We start from the raw sequence: 21,020 nt of genomic DNA on the forward strand, positions 1-21,020 counted from the left end.
TATTTTTATGGGAGAGAAATCAAATGTTTTGGGAGTATATTATATTGGTTAGAAATTTTACTAATCTATAAATGTCAGTTTCTGTTAAGACGTAAAATATCTGCTTTGTAATTAAGAAGGGTAAAAGTAATAAAATTTAATTATTGCATTATTTTAAAATCTGGAAACTGTTCTAATTACTTTCCTAATTATCTGTACCTCTCATCAGCAAAACAGGGATTTGGACATGTTCATCAATGCCTCCAAAAACTTCAATCTCAACATCACGTGGGCTGCCAGTTTCACAGGTAAAAAACTTACCTAGTGAAGACCTTCTGTGTGAAGATAATAGATTAAGAATCGTGATGTAGGAGTTGAGAAAAGGGGTTCTGGAGAGAGACAGATGGGTTTGAAACCCTGCTTTGCCGCTTACTAGCTGGGAGCCTTGAGCAAATGTCTAAATCCTTCTCTAGATTTTAGGGTTATTCGTTGTAAAGAGAAGTGTTGTATAGATTAAATTAGGTTCTACGTGCCAGTGCCTACCATATGTCAGGCTCAGTACATGCTCACTACCCTGCCCCACTACCACCACCAATAGCATTGCTGCAGCTGCTGTTTTGGCACTGTCAGCATCATCCTCATCAGTGCTTCAGAAGTGAAAAAGGCAAATGACTCAAAGTTGAGGCAAATGACTCAAATGACTCAAAGAAATGGAAACATTTAAAATAGAATGAGATTTTAGTAGGTACAGGGAAATGTACGTTGGAGATTAAAACTATCTTATTTATCTTACTATGAGTCACTAAAGATGTGCTGGGGCAGAAAATCTGCTAAAACAGTAAAGGGTGGACCTTATGTAATGGTTAAGAGCATAGCTTGACAGACCTGGGTTTGAATTCTACCTGTTACTATACTGTTGGGAAAATTACTTAAGCTTTCAGACCCAGTTTCCTCATAAAAAACACCTAGCCATGCAGAGTGTTGTGAGAATTAAACAAATGAGATCATAAACAAACTACTCAAAGTAGTACTTGAAACACGGTAAAGTCTCACTAAATGTTTCATCATTATTATTACTATACAATACTGGTTTTTTGTTTTGGGTTTTTTGTTGTTGTTATTGTTTGGTCTTTGATTTTTTGTTAAAACACAACCAATTAGACTGAAGCAAGATAAAATCATTATCTTTGCACGTCACTTTATGTTTATCATGTCTTAAAAGACTGTCTAGAATTCAGAAAAGATTCAGAAACTTGCAGGGATGAGAGACTTTTAAGAAAAGGTCTGAATTATTGGAGCATTTATCTTGAGAAAGGCAGCATCTCTGAGCATAGAATGATTTACAATGACTGTCTCAATGAGAACCTGACAGTCTGGGCTCCAGTCACAGGATTTGATTCAGACATGGGGAAAATCTATTTAATGAATCTTTATAGACACTAGAATTCCTGGCAGAGGAGGAATATGGAATGTTGAAGGACTTTTGGGAATAAGATGCATTTATACCACATTGGGGGGACTTAAATACAGTTGTAGCTGGTGGCAGAAGGGACTGAGTGACGTTTAGAGCTCTGTCCTCCCTGCCACTGTTGAGACTTGAGGATACTGTTAGTTAGGAAGTGATTGGTGAATCAGTGTCCCTGGGAGGGGCGACATGGAGCACTGACAAATAGGTAAAAAGGGAAAATGCAGAGCAATTGAAGTGTTATGGGCAGAGTGGATGTCATTGTTGTTAATAGGACTCTAGTGCTATCTGTATTTCATGGCCATGTGCAGCGTGGAAGGGAATTGCAGGGATTCTTAGTAAAACCATTCCAATTAAGGGCATGGGCTTGTATATCAGCCTTCCCAGCTACAAATCCCAGCTCCACTTCTTACTGGCTGTGTGACCTGAACCAAGTTAGTTACTTAGTTTCTCTGAACCTTAGTTTCCTGATCTGTAAATGAGGATAATAGAGTTATTGTTAAGATTAAATGAGATTGAGCTCTTAAAGGCTGTTCCTGGGACATAGTAAGTGTTTAGTAAATGCTAACTATTATCCTTATTATTAATGAAGGTAGATTCTGCCCCCCCATACCCTCTAAAAAGTCTCTTCTGTTTTATTCTTTTCTTCCTAATAGCTGGAACCCAGGCTGGAGAAGAGATGCCTGTTGTTTCAAAAACCAACATTAAGGAGTACAAAGATAGCTTCTCTAATGAGAAGTTTGATTTTCGCAACCACCAGAATATCACTTTCTTTGTTTATGTCAGTAATTTCACCTGGCCCATCAAAATTCAGGTAACAATGGAAGGGAAGGAGGACACATTTGTAATTCCTTAACTAATAAAGAATTCAAAGATTTAAAAAAAAAATTCAGGTAAGATGTGCTTTTTGGTCTCATCGGCAGACATGGTGAACTCTCTTTAGTAGAGACTAAATTCACTAATTTGGAACCTGCAGTAAACAAGGTATACAGTATTGCTTTGCCTCTGTAAATCTATAGCAAAGGAGTGCTGAGCACATGAATACCATAGAAGATTGTAGTGGAGATGGTGTAAATCACTCATGAAGGAAAGCTATCAGCACTTTTGAAAGCAGGGTGGCATGTAACAAATTTGATAATTATAACTATAATTTCTTCATTTAGCACTCGCCGTGTAAAAGTTTGTAGAGCTACATAAAGAGCTTCAATTCTGGAATGAATAAGATGGATATAAATGCACTATAAGTTCACATTAAAGAGCCTAGGCCTTACAGTCAACCAGATGAGGTTTTGAGTCCTAGCTTGCTCCTGTACAACTCAGGTCGCCTTTCCACAGCTCAGATTTTTACACTTGGATGTGAAAGGATTCATGTCACCTGCTGCAGCCACTGCTCTTATCCATCTGCTCGTTTTCTCTTTCCAGACCAGTGGACTCCCCCTTTTCCAGGGTCCAAGTTTGTGCTTTTTATAATTGTCCTTGAGGAAGGCCTTAGTACTTTTTGCTTTTACCCCCTTCATTTTGGGTAAATGTGGAATTTACGGATGGGTGGACTTTCAGGGACTGGGTTCACCTTTAGCCATAGGAGCATGGTCACTGGACTAGGGTTGTGGCTGTTTGCTGAATTTCAGAAGTATGGTCAACTGAAGCAAGTTCTCACAGATCAATTAGGATGGGTTTGCAATCTAATTCTGGTAGTTATATGTTCATGCCTCAGGGCTGTGACTAAAGAACAATCTTTTCCATTCTGAAATGTGGAGGATAGGCTCTGTGTTATATTTTTTCTCACCACCCTATCTAAATGGTCTTCAAGTTCATCCTCTAATTGGCTTCTCCCTTTGCTCTGGCACAGTCTGCTTCCCTCCTCAGCCAGCCTTCTTGTAAGCATTGATCACATTCCCTATTTCTACTTTCTTTTATTCATTCATCATCAGCCAAAAACAGTCTGCCTTCTCCCCTCAGCACATCCTGAAACTGCACTGTCTTAGTGAACAACGGTGACTGAATTCTCCAGTCCCCTCTCCTTCGTAAAGTGACTTGAGTTACTGTCTTCCTTGCCTTCCTGGTTCTTGCTTTCCCTGATTCTCTGGCCAGTCTTTTTAGAGAATCCTCTTCTTTAAACATTGGGTTGTCTGGGATTCAGGTTGGTTCTCTTCTGTCTTCATCCCAGTTTCTTTGGATAATTCCATCCCATTTGTAGGTACTAGTCTGTACTGGTGATTCTCAGTGCTCTGTCTTCAGCCCAGCTTATACTTGAGTTCCAGACCAGTAAATACTCTTGGTTGCTGCCTAGACATCTCTACCTGGACATTCACAGGCTCTCTGCACTCAGCACATAGTCATTCTTGTGACCTTAGCCCCAAACCCTGTGCTTCCTTTGTCTCTGAATGGCAGGCACCACAGATTCATTGTGTTGCAGAAACCCAAGTCCCAGGAAGTCGTTTGCATTCCTGGGATAAACCCGACTTGGGCATGATGTGTCATTTTCTTTAAGTATTGCTGTATTCAGTTTGCTAATGTTTTGGTTAGAACATAGTATCTGTTTCATGAGTCAGAAAGTCTGATAATTTTCCCTTCTTGTCCTTGTTATTGTTTTTATATCAAGGTTAAATTAACCTTTAACAATCACGGAGTTTTCTTTCTCATTTCTGGAAAAGATTATGTAAGATTAAATTACATGAACTTTAAAAAGGGACATTTATAATACTTTGAATAATAAAATTTAAAACACTATCATGATAAAAAAAATTACATGAACCTTGAATACTTGATAGATGTCCTTTAAAATCATTTGATTCTGGTGTTTTATATGTGGAGATTTTTTTTTAATCCTCAGATGAGGATATTTTTTCCATTGCTTTTCAGAGAGAGTAGAAGGGAGGGAGGGAGGGAGAAACATTAATGTGAGAGAGACACATCAACTGATTGCCTCCTGCACATGCCCCGATGGGAGGCCAGGAGGAAACCGAAACCCAGGTATGTGCCCTTGACCTAGAACAAACCTGCGACCCTTCAGTGCATGAGCTGATGCTCTAACCACTGAGGGCACCGGCCAGGGCTATGTGGAGATTTTTTTAACTACTGATTCAACTTCTTTAATAGTTATAGGATATTTTGGATTTTCTCTTTCTGTTTGAGTAACTTAAGATAATTTTTGATTTCTTATATTTTTCAAATGTATTGACACAAAATTATTCACACTGTCCTTTTATCTAACCTTTGCATCATCTGTCCTTAAGTATACTGAATCATACACTTAAAAACAGTTAAATGGTAAATTTTATCTTATACTAGTATATATTTTACCCCAACAAAAATAGTTTTAAAAATCACAACAATGCCCTAGCCAGTTTTGCTCAGTAGATAGAGCATCAGCCTACAGACCAAAGGGTCCCAGGTTCGATTCCAGTCAAAGACACGTACCTTGGTTGCAGGCTTCTCCACAGCCCAGGCTCTGGTCAGGGCTCGTGCAAGAGGCAACCAATCAATGTGTTTCACTCACATTGATGTTTCTCTGTCTCTTTCCCTCTCTCTTCCACTCTTTCTAAAAATCAGTGGAAAAATATCCTCGGGTGAGGATTAAATAAATAAATAAATAAAAATAAAAATCACCATAGCAGGATTTTTTTTGTAAATATAGACAAGCTTATTCTAAAATTTATATGAAAAGACAAAGATTCTAGAATAGCTATAACAGTTTTGAAAAAGAGGAGTAAAGTGGAAGGAATCACTATATGCAATGTTAAAGCTTACTATTTAGCTAGAGTAACCAAAACATTTGGTTACTGCTGGAGGATAGACACAGATCATGCAATAGAAAGGACACAGAATAGAATTCTAAAGCCTGAAATAGATCCACATAAATATGTCCAATTGTTTTTTGACAAAAGTGCAAAGACAATTCAGTGCAGGAAGGATTGCCTTTTCAACAAGTAATGGTGGAACAGTTGGGCAACCATAGGCAAAAAAACGAACTTTGACATAAACCTCACAACTCTCTTACATAAAGATTAACTCATTATGAATCAACAGATTTAAATGTAAAACAAAGCTATAAAACTTTTAGGAAAAAATAGGAGAAAATCTTCACATCTTAAGGATAGCAAAAGGTTTTTAGACTTGACAACAAAAACATGACCCATAAAAGGAAAAATTGATAAATTGGACATCAAAACAAAAAGATTTTCTTCTGTGAAAGAACCTGTTAAGGGGATGAATAAACAAGCTACATACTGAGAGAAAATATTTTCAAACTATAGTTCCGACAAAGCACTTATGTCTGGAATATAAGGATAATTCTCACCTAGGCTGGTGTGACTTGGTTGGAGTGTCATCCCATATACCAGAAGATTGCGGGTTTGATTCCTGTTCAGGGTATATACCTAGATTTTGGGTTTGATCCCTGGTTGGAGCATGTAAAATCAGTGAGCATGTCTTTGGTGAGGATTTAAAAAGAAAAAGAAAAAGAATAATCCTCAAAATTCATTAAAAAAACAAACACATCATCTAGAAAATGAATAAAAGACATAAAGAAGCATTTCACCAAAAAGGATATACATGTCCTATATAATAAAAGGCTAATATGCAAATTGACTGAACAGCGGAACGACTGGTCACTATGATGCACACTGACCACCAGGGGGCATATGCTCAATGCAGGAGCTGCCCCCCTGGTGGTCAGTGTGCTCCCACAAGGGGAGCGCCACTCAGCCAGAAGCTGGGCTCACAGCTGGCGAGCACAGTGGCGGTGGCAGGAGCCTCTCCTGCTTCCATGGCAGCACTAAGGATGTTCCAACTGGAGCAGGCCTAAGCCCGCAGTCGGACATCCCCCAAGGGCTCCTTGACTGCAAGAGGACACCAGGCCTCCAGTGTCATATAGTCACATGAAAATATATTTAGCATCAAAAGCTATTACAGAAATGCAAAGCAAAACCACAATGAGATATCACTATGCACCTATCAAAATGGCTAAAATTGAAAATAATAAAGCAATTGCTAGAGAGGTTGCCAAGAAATTGGATCATGTTTACATTGCTGGTGGGAAAGTAAGATGGTACAGCCACTCTAGAAAATAGTTTGGCATTTTCTTATAAAACTAAACTTGCTCTTATTATACAACCCAGCAGTTGCATTCCTGGGCATTTATCCAAGAGAAATGAAAAAATTTTTTAAAAAAATATGTTTTTATTGATTTCAGAGAGGAAGGGAAAGGGAGAGAGAGATAGAAACGTCAGTGATGAGAGAGATTGATAGGCTGCCTCCTGCACTCCCCCCACTGGGGATGGAGCCCACAACCCAGGCATGTGCCCTGACCGGGAATCGAACCGTGACCTCCTGGTTCATAGGTTGATACTCAACCACTGAACCACGCTGGCACACAGACACCTGTGCACCAACATTTATAGCACCTATATGGAAGTATTTAGCAGCTTCATTCATAATAGCCCTAAACTGGAAACAAGCCAGGTATTATTTGGCAGGTGAATGGATAAATAGATTGTGCTACCTGCATATCATGGAATAATACTCAGCAATAAAAAGAAACAAGCTATTGATACAAGTTGGATACATTGCAAGAAAGTTTTGCTGAGGGGGGAGGAAGATTAGAAATTGGCATTCTGCATGATTTTATTTCTATAACATTTGAAAATAAAAATTTTATACCCAAAACAGATATGATTTACTGAAGCTTCACCTTTCTCTGACTCTGACCTCTAGACCCTATTTTAAAAGGGGTCATCTGAGTAGGCCAGGCTCTCCACGCTTTAGGGGAGGGTTTACGTACTAACATAGTGGGAATATTGGGCGTCAACCAGGGGTTTAGGTAACTTGTCTGACCCCAAAGAGGTTGAGCTCTAGGCTCCAGCCGGTACAATTTCAGTTTGGTAGCATTTTCTAACAGTATCAAATTATAGAACATATACATTTGTAAAATACTTGATTTGAGCTCTAGTAAGTGTTATTTATTGACTTGTTTTAAGTTGAGATTGTTTTCATAATGGCATACCTCATGATATTCTGAATCTAGTTGAACTTCAGACTTTGTTCTTCAGCGTATAGCTGAAGAAATAATTAATATTTTAAAGAGTCTTGGTGAAAATCTTGACTTAATGCTGCTGACGTTTTTCCCATTTGGAAAGAGGGTTCTGTGCACATAAACAGGCTTTTGTGCTGGAGATAGCCGAGCTGTTGCCAATGCGGAGTTCTAGTTTTTTTCCTTCCCATGCCCTGTTGCTCCACCCTCTGAAAGTCACTGAAATGGTTTTAGAGCATTTCCTTCTAGAGGGATCTCTTCCTCACACTTACTTTTAAAAAGTACGAATTTTAAGTTTAAGAATCAAAGAGATGTTGATTTTCTGCCTGGTTTTTTTTGGTGCTTTTACCTGGGCTGGATTACTCACTTGAGTAAGAGCCCTTTATGAAAGCTGCATTCAGGAGCACTTTTGAAAATAAATGATGGCGTGCTCACCATTTAGCTTGCCAAGCGTTCCTTGAAAAAGCAGGTAAGTTCTATTGAAAATGTGTCTTTTTGTTCTTTGGTATTTGCAAACATGTGACTAGACCTGTAGCATTGCGTGTTCTGTCTCTTTACACAACTGGTTCTCTGCACTTGGGACTGTATCTGAATGTGCGCTGGGCAGAGGGCTACGCTTGTGTCTTCCTAGGCAGAGGCAGGCATGTTCTCAACAGAGGGAGCTCTATGTGTCTTTATTGCTCTGTTTTCCTCAGAGCCTTCGCTCTTCTAGATGCAGCTAGCTGTTAAACACAAAACACACGCACACTTAGAGGCTGTACAGATTCAGTAAAAACGTAGAGAACCAGGATGTCTGAATGGCGCAGCAGTGTAGGCCATTCAGTTCAATTTCAGCATGGCTTTCAGTGCAACTGAAATAACTTTTCTGTCTTTCTCATTTTTTAAAGCAAAATAACTGAGGAAATCTAATTCTGTACTCGGAAATTCATGTAAACATTGGTGCTTTAAAAGCGGTAATGCTAACTCAAGTTCCTTCACTCTGAACTGATCCCAGGATTCTTTTCCATAATTAGGAATAGATCAAAACCTATAACTGCTAACTGAGGGAATTTGAAACTAACTATAAAAGTCTTTGTAGATGCAGTTTAAAAAAAACACCTACCCAGCCTGAAAGAGCCTGTGTGTAGTAGGGTGGAGGGTATGTTGGGGCTAGTTGTGCCTGTTTTCTGGTCAGCTGCTCCTGTGGGTGAGCGTCCCTCCCTCAGCCCTGCTTTCTGAATGTGATCCTAGGCGTTCTCCCCAGTGAGCAGGCACTCAGCTAGCTCAGCCAGGACTATCATCTGGGAGGATAGGTATTCAAGGTAGAGAATGGTCAGACAGATGTGCGAGGGGGGGAAGGTGGGTAGTGAAGCTGGGATTCTGGCTTGTTACTGGCTCTGCAACAGAGGTTGTTATTGTAATGTGGAACTAATATTAAAGCCCTCTCCATGCCGGCTGTTTCATCTGTTACTTTATGTAAGAGGCTAGTGTTCACAAGTGAAGGCAAAACAGAATTTGTATTGAGAACCAGGCATTCGTTTAGATTTTAGAGTTATGTTTATGGGTGCTAGCAGGATTGCTATACTGAGCAAAGGATGTATGAAACTTTTATTGACCCAGATATACTTTTTTAGTAAACGCTTTATTGAGATGTATTTTACATACCATCCAGTTCACCCATTTAAAGTGCACAATGTAGTGTTTTTTAACATATTCACAAAATTGTGCAACCATGACCACATCAATTTTAGAATATTTTCATCACCTAAAAAAAGAAATCCCATACCCATTAGTAGTCATTTCCCATTTCTCCCTCCCCTCAGCCTCTGAAAACCACCAGTCTACTTTTTGTCTCTATGGATTTGCCTATTCTGGACATTTCATATAAATTGAATCACATAATATGTGGTCCTTTGTGACTGGCTTCTTCATTTAGCTCAGTGTTTTCAAGGTTCATCCATTTTTAGTATGTTTCAGTACTTCATTCCTTTTTAAGATTGAATAATGTTCCATTGTATGGATATACCACATTTTATTTATCCATTCATCTGTTGATAGATACTTGGGTTGTTTCCACTCTTTGAATATTATGAATCGTGTCAGATATACTTTTAATGTTTGTAGTAATTGTGTAATAATGATGCCTATGTATATACAAACCTCCTGGTGTTAGATATCTGTGCCTTAAGGATTTTAAGAATTACAAAGCTATGAAATAACTTAAAACTAAACTACATAAAATATAAATATTTCCTTGCTTTAAGTGGCAGTCAAGGCTCTTGTACTACCTTGTGGTTTTCATCATGATCATTACCTATTATTCCTTTTTTTTGAAAGTCTCCTGTCTTTTGCTTTTCATTTGTGGCTGTTTTTTCTGAGCGTTTCAATGACATTGTTCCCTTGGGTTTCTTCTGGACCTTTCTCCCTGGACAGTCTCATCTATACCTGGACAGTCTCATCTGTGAACATCATCTATAGCTAAAATGGATAAATCCCCATCTCTAGCAGACCTCTCTTTTGCGCTCTCCATAGCCAGGTCCCACTAGGCTTCCTTTAACGTCCATGCACTCAGCAGAGTTTCTGGCTCAGAGCAGCAGCCATGGATGGATAGCAGGAGCCATGTCAGGCACTGTGCTCCTGGGTGGGGAAGGGAGTGAGTGTCCTGTGTCGCCTGAGTCTGAGTGAGGAGGGGTAACCTCAGAGCTGAGTCTTAAGGAACCTGGGGTCAGGGAGTGAGTGGGGAGAGGACATGCCAGATCACTTTCAAGAACTACAGGAGTTTAGCAGAACTGAAGTTATGGTTGTCCTATGAGCAAGATGCTGGAGGGTTAGGCAGAGGGTGTCATGAAGAGACTGGAGGTTTCTGATGAGGGATTTGAACTGTAGTCTGAAAACCACGGGGGGGAGGGGCGGTTATTAAAATGCTTTAAGCCAAAAAGTGACAAAGATCAGTGTTTTTGAAAGGCCCCTCTGGCAGCAGTTTGGAGAATAGATTGGAAGGAGCCAGGCTGGAGTTGCGGTTTGCAGGTAGAATTCCTGTTTAGAAACCCAGGGCAAGGTTTCACTAATGACCCATAGACATAGCCCATGGCAGCTTCCTTTCCTTATCTGCGCCTCCACAACCTAGACTTGTCTGGTTTTCACTACACAAAAATTCCCTTAAGGGCAAGGACAGTGTTTTATGTTTCTGTACCTTCAGTTTATAGCATAGTGTTAGTCAGTTGTAGACACTCCATAAATGTTGCTAGATAGATGCATAGTTGTGAGTTACAAGAGATTTAGGCTTGGTATCAGAACTTTCTCTTTTTTTGCAACTTCCATAACTTCTTTAAAGGTCCTCTGACAGCTTTCTCTGATGTTGTCAGAGTGATTGCTGACCTCTGCTAAGGAACTAGCTGGGTTGGAGACCAAGAATTTGTCATCCCAGTCTCCACAGTGTGGTGCTGATGACTGAATTGTTTTAGATTGGAATTTTGTCAAAAGAGTTGAGAGGCAAGAGAAAAGGAAAGGATGAGGACACAAACATTCCTGATTTTAGAGAGGGTAGTTAGGAGATACTGTCTATATTGAAATATGTAAGAATGAAATGAGCCTGGCAGCATGGCTCAGTGGATGAGCATCAGCCTATGAACCAGGCGGTCACGGTTCAATTCCCAGTCAGGGCACATGCCCGGGTTGCAGGCTTGATCCCCAGTAGAGGGCGTGCAGGAGGTAGCTGATCAATGATTCTCACATTGATGTTTCTATCTTTTTCTCCCTCTACTTTCCTCTCTGAAATCAATAAAAAATATATATATTTTAAAAAGAATGAAATGCTAGAAAGTCTGGGATTAGCTTCAAAATAATATCACTGGGAAAAGTGGGTAGAGTATGGATGAAACATGATTGGCCATTAGCTGGTCATTATTAAAGCTGGGTTATGAACACATGGGATTCGTTACACTATTCTCTCTACATTTTTATAAAGTTTAAAAATTTCCATAATAAAAAATGTGGAAAAAGATAATACAAGTGATAGAACAAGAAATAAAGATACAAGTATATTATTTATCCTCCTAAAGGTAGCTACAGGAATGTGCGTCAGCTAGGCCTGCAGCCTAGGCCAGCTGGGATAGATCCCAGAACTGACCTTCTGCTTTGCCTTACAGGAAGCACACAGCATTGCACCAGGAGGGTTTTACCATTTATCGGCCACTGCTGGGCAGTCTCTAGAACAGCCGTGGGCAAACTACGGCCCGCGGGCCGGATCTGGCCCGTTTGAAATGAATAAAACTAAAAAAAAAAAAAAAAAAAAAAAAGACTATACCCTTTTATGTAATGATGTTTACTTTGAATTTATATTAGTTCACACAAACACTCCATCCATGCTTTTGTTCTGGCCCTCTGGTCCAGTTTAAGAACCCATTGTGGCCCTCGAGTCAAAAAGTTTGCCCACCCCTGCTCTAGAACAATCATGGATTGAGGGCAAAACTCCTTCTCCCTTAGCCCAAGATACCTCACCCTGATGAAAGTGGGGGGAGGCCTTCCCCACGAGCTACTGACTTCACCCCCAAACAGGGGTGCATCAAAGGCTGGGAGGCCTGAAATGCTACCATGCAGTGAGCCATGATCGTATTTTCTCCTGCTTCTGCAGTTGTGGGTAACAGGCACTTCTTCTCCCTGTAGCTAAGGGTGTTCTATCCCTTTCCTGTCTTTGTTGGCATCTTTCTATCACCGTCACCCTTAGGATAACAACATAGACACAAACAGAGGCACTAAAAACAGTGATATAACTATACTGGAAGAGGGGAGAGGGGGTAATGGCCTGAATCACTTTCTGTTATAGCAGGAAGTCAGGGAGTAATGCCTAACATGGCTAAATCAAGAAAGAACAAATTTTAAAATATATATATATATATATTAGTGATATAAAGGCAACCCTTAGAAGAACTAAAAAGAATCCTAATTAGCCCGGCCAGTGTAGCTCAGTGATAAAGCCTCGACCCATGAACCAGGAGACCAGGGTTCGATTCCCGGTCAGAGCACATGCCCGAGTTGCAGGCTTGATCCCCAATAGAGTGCGTGCAGGAGGCCCATAGGGGATGTACAAGAGGCAGCCTATCAATGATTCTCTCTCGTCATTGATGTTTCTACCTCTCTCTCCCTCTCTTTTCCTCTCTGAAATAAATTTAAAAAGAAAAGAATCCTAATTAAAGGTGGGGTCCTCTGGAGAGAAGCCTTAAGAAGAGGAGGGGAGAGCAGGAACCATTGCTTTGTATCATTTGCCCTTTAGTACTTGTTGATACTTCAGCCAACTGTGTGTCATTTTTAATGCTTTCTAAATTATTACTGAGCATGATAAAATGGAATAGGAATTCTGGAGAGGTGAAAAGGAATGGCTGGAAGGAAATTCGGGGAAGAAAGCACAGAGCAGTATTGAGGTGGGAGGTTGGGAGTGGACAGATGGTGAGTGTTAGCTTGCATGTCAGGAATGAGTGGCTCGGTGGTATTCACCAGCCTGGGGCTCTGGCCAGAGCTTGGGTATACAAGTTTTGTGCCAGCACAAACCAGCATTTAGTGGGTGGTGTATGAGGCCAGGTAATGAGCACTGGGATCCAGTCCAGGGCCTGTGGTCTCAACATAACGTTTCATATAGAACTTTGGGGGTCGTTTGTTTGTTTTTTAAAGAAAGTTATTTTGTATCATAGCAAAACTCAAAGAGCTGGCAGCACTAGACCCAGGTTAGAATATGCTCAGCCAGTGGTCACAGAATCTTCTATCCTCAGCACAGCTGAGGCCTGCGTGGAAAGCTGTTTGCAGACAGGCCTAAGTTCTTATGGGAGAAATCAGTCCTCTCCTGGCTTCCAGCCTTGCAGTGACCAGAACTGTGGCAAGATTGGCATGGTGAAGCCAGGAGCCCAGATGGCAGGCATGTCCACTTCAGCACTTCTGGGTCCTAATGTGAGACCTTCAGCATCTGCAGAGGTTGACCTCTCGGGGACATTCCAGCAGCAGAGGGGCTGTAGTCTTGGTGGGCTCCCAAACCAGGTCGAGCTGAGCCCTGGTGGAGCTGCTGGCCTTGAGGCCACGGAGCAGCCCACAGAGCTTCTGCTGGGAACACACAGACCTTGGGTTTTCTCAGAGCCTGACGGGTGCTGCTTCAGAGTCAAGATTGTATCGCCTCACAGGGTGTCCAGCTGCCCTTTCCCATCCTCTCCCTGTCTTGCATGCTCTAACAATGAAGATCATTCTTGTGAAGATAAAAGATGAGAGGCCTTTTCCTGTTTTTTCAATCCTTGTGTATTAAAAGGTGGTCTTTCCCTACGCATTCAGTAGTCATTCACATACTCGTTCACTTAAGTTTTTGAGTACTGCTTTATAAATTGCATCTAATATCTGTAAAATGTTTTTTAAAAAAATAGATAGTGGAGTATAAGAAAGTTCTTATTTTTCTTATTTTTAGAATATGCTTCGACTCAGCCTCTTCCTACTATAGTTTATAAATTCATTTTCAGCCCTGACTGGTTTGGCTCAGTGGATAGAGCGTCGGCCTGCGGACAGAAGGGTCCCGGGTTCGATTCCCGTCAAGGGCATGTACCTTGGTTGCGGGCACATCCCCAGTGGGGTTGTGCAGGAGGCAGTTGATCAATGTTTCTCTCTCATCGATGTTTCTAACTCTCTATCCCTCTTCCTTCCTCTCTGTAAAAAATCAATTTAAAAAAATATATATTAAATTCATGTTCAGCTTGTGTTCACAGAGCTCCATTCCCTTCTCTCAGGGATGTGCGGAAACCTTGGGGCTTAACAGACCGGAGATCTGGGGAAGGACCTCTGATCTGCATTCACTGACTGCTCCCAGCGCTCTGGCCCATGGCCATGAGGTTTGTCTGAAGGCAGCTGTCCTCACTCCCATGTGTGTGACAGGCTTGGACACAGAATAAGCACTGAGGCTCCAGAGCCCCAGGCCCACCATGCAGTCACCCACATCCCTTGGCATCCCCTATTCCTTGGCACTTTCAAAACTCTAAAACATCCTCTACATTCCCTCCAATTCCCAGTCTCAAGGTTTGGGTCTTGCCTCTCTTTATTTCAAAGTACTATTCTCTCTTCCTCCACCCTCATCCTTCCCCTCACTCCTACCCTGGGAAAGATCCAAGTTATTTTCTTTGGGGGCCAAACCTTTCAAGTAAAATCATTAAAAAAAATTTTCCAGTGCAATTCATGACACCAACTAAATTGTTCAGGGGAAGGAGTGAGGGAAGAGATTTTTAGAATAATTCTTATTTCAGAGTTTCCTGAAGTGTGGCCTCTGGACACCAGCATCAGAATCACCTGGGGAGTTTCCTACAGAAGTAGGAATAGGGCCAGGGGTTCAGACTTTGTAGCAAGCTCTCCAGAGTTGAGAACCCTGCTCTAGTTCTTAGAAGGCAAAGGTGCATCTGCTTTAGTGTGGGAAGTGGGGAATTACCATTTTATTCTTTCTCCTACAGGAGTTAAAACGTCAGATATTGCTATCTTTGTAGACCAGCGGTTCTCAACCTGTGGGTCGCAACCCCTTTGGGGGTCGAACGACCCTTTCACAGAGGTCGCCTAAGACCATCCTGCATACCAGATATTTACATTATGATTCATAACAGTAGCAACATTACAGTTATGAAGTAGCAACAAAAATAATTTAACGGTTGGGTCACAAAATGAGGAACTGTATTTAAAGGGCCAGAAGGTTGAGAACCACTGTTGTAGATAGAAGAATACAGGAATCATCTTTTCCAGGTTATCTCTATATGCACAGGTAGCATATTATTTCCCCCAGCCTTTAAAAGAAGTGAATCAAGTGTTGGAGAAAATGTAGAGAAGAGAGCCATTTCCCAGTGGATGATGGGGTGGCTGAATGAGAAGGGAGGACACTCTGGTGACAGGAAGATCAAGTGCAGTAATACAGCCACCTGAAAACACATGTTTGGCTGACACAAAATTAGTGCTTAGGCAGGGCAGGTCCACCATATCCTACCACAAGTCTGAAGGCTAGCTGGGCTTCAGAGTTTTGTTTTTTAGAATTTATTTAACACACACTGAGCACCCCCCCACCCCACCTTCTGCAAGCACATCTTAATCAAACATGTCACTGGAAATTGAGTCGGCAGCAGGTGTGTAAATGTACAGGGACATAAATCCTAGATGTCCTGGAGTGTGGAGAGCGATACCTACTATTTGGAAAGGGAGAATAATGACATTGGGAGCTTAATTTACTCAGAGACATTGAAGCATACAACAGATTGACAAACTTCAGAGGGAAGGTTGGGGGTGGGAAGAGATTAACCAGAGAATTTAGATGCATATGTACATAATCCATGGACAGACAGTGTATTGAAGGCCTGGGAAGGGGGTGGATTTGGGGTGGAGGGGGTTCGTGGGGGGAAAAGGAGTGGCATCGATAATACTTTCAACAATAAAGACTTAAACAATAAAAGCTTTTAATAAAAAAAAAGATAAATTGTAATGAGATTCTTCTCTGAATTAGATTTTATTATAAAAATTCTCATTTTTAGTATCAGAAAAGTCCATAAACACATTTAAACATTTTTATAATAATCATGAAGAAAAAGTCTGATTGGGATAGCATCTTGAAAAATAGAACTCAAAAGTATAAAAAATGTTTATTTTAATTTTATAGTTAAAATATAAATTAGCCCAGCTGGTATGGCTCAGTGGTTGAGCATTGACCTATGAACCAAGAGGTCATGGTTTGATTCCCAGTCAGGGCACATGCCCAGGTTGCTGGCTCAGTCCCCAGTAGGGGGCATGCAGGACGCAGTTGGTCAGTGATTCTCTCTTGTCATTGATGTTTCTATCTCTCCCTTCCTCTCTGAAATCAATAAAAATATATTTTAAAAAATTAAATTATGGATGCAACCATGAGCCACTTCTTAGAAGAAAACTCAATCATATGTTACTGAATTATGGGGGAAGTGAGGTCATTATTTTTCCAAGTATCATATTTATTCAGCAAATGTTTATTAAGCACCTCTTACATGCCAATCTTGCTTGAGGCACTAAGATATAGTAATCAGCAGCAAAGTCCGTATGCTCATGGATCTTATTTTCTAGTGAAAGAAAAAGAGTATAAATAAATGCACATATAAGGGCTGAAGAAAAATCAAACAAGGTAAGGAGATAGAGTTGTGGCTTCAGTTGTATAGGGGTGCTTGGAGTTCAGTCTTCCTCTTCACATGTGACTTCACAGCATGAGTAAAAAAAAATAGTCACAAGGGCTTCATCAGTTTTCCCAAGATCCTCTCTTAGTCCTATTAAGACTGTTTTGAAGGGCTTACATCTGTATCCTTTATCCATCTTCAGTTGACAATTCTGCCATCTTTGTCAGTGGTTTTATGTGATCAGTTCTCCAACCGCACTTTCACTAAAATCTCATCTTTTGCAAAATTGATTTTGCAGTTGGTTTCCATGTCACAATCTGTGAGTAGGCACTGCCCAATTCATGCTTGTTGCACTTCCCTTCACTCTCAGCACTTTAGTTTGGACAATAAGTTCATCACTCTATCAATTAAATTAAACAATCAATTAAGACTAATACAGTGGGTGGACTGTTAAGCAGGGCGAGATGTTTCTTAGTGGTTGACCTGTTCATAAACATTTTTATATGATGACTTTTGCTTTCCTAGGAAACCCTGTAACTGTGAAGACTTACATGATAAACATTCAACAAAATAGGACCCCTTTTAGAATAATGTGAATCTTGGGTACCAGCCACAGTGGCAGCCAGCTTATATAGGCTTGTTATGACTTTAAATTGGATGTGAATGTGGTGTGACCCTGCTTTACCAAGCCCTGGGGGAGCTGCCCTGAGGCGTAGACCCATGGACACTGATAGATAGATCCTCAGAGGGTGCCATTGGCATCCAAACCGTTTGGCATCCCACAATAATTAAAAGCATCTCATGGGTTTCTTTTAAATGTAAACACTGAGGACATACTATGTTTTAAGAAATTAAACTTTATAAGCAGAATTGAATGGACTAGAACTGGGGTGGGCACGCATGCCAAAGACGTTTTGCTGGCACGCAAAACCCTCTTTCTTATAATCTTCCATTTACAATTTTTTTCTTAATATCGACTTTTGTATTTTTCAGATAAATTCAGTGTAGGTGCATCTAAGATAAATAAATAATTTTACATAACAAATTATCTTAAAGACCATAGACATGGATTGACGAGAGAGGGGAAGAGCAATTTCAATAGTGTCGAAAACAAACTATTGAGGACTTGGAATGCCATTCCAGAAAATATTAGACTTAATAAATGAATTCAGCAATGTAGCAGGATACAAAATTAATGCCAAGAAATCCATGGCATTTCTTTACACCAATAATGAACTTACAGAAAGTGAGACTAAAAAAGCAATCCCGTCTACCATCGCACCAAAAAAATTAAGATACCTAGGAATAAGCTTAACTAAGGAGGTAAAAGACTTATATGCGAAAAACTACAGGACACTGAAAAAAGAGATAGAGGAAGACATAAACAGATGGAAGAACATACCGTGTTCATGGATTGGTAGAATCAGCATCATCAAAATGTCCATACTACCCAAAGCAATCTATAGATTCAATGCAATCCCCATTAAATTACCAGCGGCATATTTCACAGATCTAGAACGAACGCTCCAAAAATTCATCTGGAATAAAAAAAGACCTCGAATAGCTTCAGCAATCCTGAGAAAGAAGAACAAAGTAGGTGGGATATCAATACCAGATATCAAACTTATTACAAAGCCACTGTTCTTAAAACAGCTTGATACTGGCACAAGAACAGACATATAGATCAATGGAATAGAATAGAGACCCCAGAAATAGACCCAAACCACTATGCCCAATTAATATTCGACAAAGGAGGCAAGAGCATACAATGGAGTCTAGACAGTCTCTTCAATAAATGGTGTTGGGAAAATTGGACAGATACATGCAAAAAGATGAAACTAGACCACCAACTCACACCATACACAAAAATAAACTCAAAATGGATAAAAGACTTAAATGTAAGACAGGAAACCATAAAAATACTAGAGGAATCTACAGGCAGCGAAATCGCAAACATATGCCAAAGGGATTTCTTCTCTGATAATGCTCCTAGGGCAGCCGTGGGCAAACTACGGCCCGCGGGCAGGATCCGGCCCATTTGAAATGAATAAAACTAAAAAAAAAAAAAAAAGACCGTACCCTTTTATGTAATGATGTTTACCTCTAAATTTATATTAGTTCACACAAACACTCCATCCATGCTTTTGTTCCGGCCCTCTGGTCCAGTTAAGAACCCATTGTGGCCCTCCAGTCAAAAAGTTTGCCCACCCCTGTCCTAGGGCAATGGAAACTAAAGAGAAAATAAACAGATGGGACTACATCAAAATAAAAAGCTTTTGCACAGCAAAGGAAACCATCAACAAAACAACAAGAAGACCCACTACATGGGAGAACATATTTGCCAATGATATCACCGATAAGGGTTTAATCTCCAACATTTACAGGGAACTCATGAAACTTAACAATAGGAAGATAAACAATCCAATAAAAAAAATGGGCAACGGATCTAGATAGACACTTTTCGAAAGAGGACATACAGAAGGCCGAAAGACATATGAAAACATGCTCAAAGTCACTAATTATACGGGAGATGCAAATCAAAACGATAATGCGGTATCATCTCACACCTGTCAGATGGCTATCATCAACAAATGAACAAACAGGTGTTGGAGAGGATGTGGAGAAAAAGGAACCCTCCTGCACTGCTGGTGGGAATGCAGACTGGTGCAGCCACTGTGGAGAACAGTATGGCGCTTCCTCAAAAAACTAAAAATGGAACTCCCATTTGACCCAGTGATCCCACTTCTAGGAATATATCCCAAGAAACCAGAAACACCAATCAGAAAGGATATATGCACCCCTATGTTCATAGCAGCACAATTCACCATAGCTAAGATTTGGAAACAGCCTAAGTGCCCATCAGCAGATGAGTGGATTAGAAAACTGTGGTACATCTACACAATGGAATACTATGCTGCGGTAAAAAAGAAGGAACTCTTGCCTTTTGCAACAGCATGGATGGAACTGGAGAGCATTATGCTAAGTGAAATAAGCAGGTCAGAGAAAGATAAATACCATATGATCTCACTCATTTGTGGGTTATAGAGAACAACATAGACTGATGAACAGGGACAGATCCAAAGACAGAGAAACAGCGATCAGACTATCAATCCCCAGAAGGAAAGTAGGGGAGGGAGGGGGTAAGGGGAAGAGATCAACCGAAGGACTTGTATGCACCCATATAAGCCAAACCAATGGACATAGACAACAGGGGGATGAGAGCATGAGAGGTGGGGGGGGGAGGTTTGGGGTTAAGGGCGGGGGGGATGAGAACACATTTGTAATACCTTAACTAATAAAGAATTTAAAAAAAAACAAAAAGACTTTGCAACAGCGTTACTCTTCATGTTTTCATCCACATACACTTGTGATTCTTTGTTCTCAGTGAAGAATTTTGTTAAGTCTCATAATAGGAGTAGCCTGACGGATGAAAGTAGTAGCTCTTGCATATCTCTGAAGGTCACGAAATATAAACCTGATGTGAAATCTCTGTCATCAGTGATGCAGCAGCAAAAGTCCCACTGATATTATCAAAGAGTCATAAAGTTTTCTGTCGGAATATCAGTGTACATGTATACATTAAAAAATAAATGTATTTTTCATCATCGTATGCTGTGTCTTTGTCGCTCGAATGAATTTTATTATTTCTTCAAGGTTCTTCACATACGTACACCTTAAGAGATATCAAGTAGGCATAACATGTTCTCAAAAAATTAGGGTTGGCACGCAGAAGAATTTTGAGTCAGAGATTTTGCTGGTTTTGGCACGCACTCACAAAAAGGTTGCCCACCCCTGGACTAGAATATGTTTCCTTCTGCTTCTTTATGTAGTATAACCTGGATTTTTCATCCCTTAAGATTAAATAACTTTGTTTATATTATAACTTCGTTAATATAATTGTCCTTCTCCAATCTTATTTAAATGCTTTTATATGAGAACTATAGCCATATTCTTTTTTTTAAATATCTTTTTATTAATTTCAGAGAGGAAGGGGGAGAGAGAGAAAAACATCAATGATGAAAGAGAATCATTGATTGGCTACCTCCCGGATGTCCCTGCTCCAGATCGAGCCTGCAACCCAGGCGTGTGCCAGGACCGGGAATCGAACTGTGACGTCCTGGTTCATAGGTCAATGCTCATCCACCGAGCCACGGTGGCCAGGCTATTGCCATATTCTTAGGGAGCCTTATTTGATATGTGTTACTGTAATAAATGAAGGAAAAACAAAGGATGTGGGTTTCTTTTAATCTAAGATATGAAACCTGTGCTATCTTTGTATTTCTGATTATAAATGGTAGCCAGAGGAAGGCTACAAAATATTCAAATTCTATGCCCATAATATTCTATGGTCTGAAGAGGTAGTATTGGAACTTTATTTATGGAATATCAAAAAGAAAATAATAACATCAAAAAGGCAAACAGAGGAAACCTC

At 40.3% G+C, this 21,020-nt stretch overlaps 1 protein-coding gene across 7 annotated transcripts in view; it reads left to right on the forward strand.

The window, feature by feature from the left end:
- Positions 1 to 21,020, forward strand: part of ATRN (attractin) — a 157,240-nt gene that overhangs the window by 111,352 nt on the left and 24,868 nt on the right. For all 7 annotated transcript variants that reach the window (XR_004970097.1, XM_036323422.1, XM_036323417.1 and 4 more), the window contains 2 exons: positions 209 to 287; positions 2,101 to 2,258. Coding sequence is in view for 6 of the 7 variants with exons in the window: in XM_036323422.1 (XP_036179315.1) it covers positions 209 to 287; positions 2,101 to 2,258 (237 nt within the window). In the remaining variant the exon portion in view is untranslated. The remainder of the gene's footprint in view (positions 1 to 208; positions 288 to 2,100; positions 2,259 to 21,020) is intronic.

The sequence above is a fragment of the Myotis myotis genome, unplaced genomic scaffold (genome assembly GCF_014108235.1).
Source record: "Myotis myotis isolate mMyoMyo1 unplaced genomic scaffold, mMyoMyo1.p scaffold_m19_p_9, whole genome shotgun sequence".
In the NCBI taxonomy this organism is placed as follows: Eukaryota; Metazoa; Chordata; class Mammalia; order Chiroptera; family Vespertilionidae; genus Myotis; species Myotis myotis.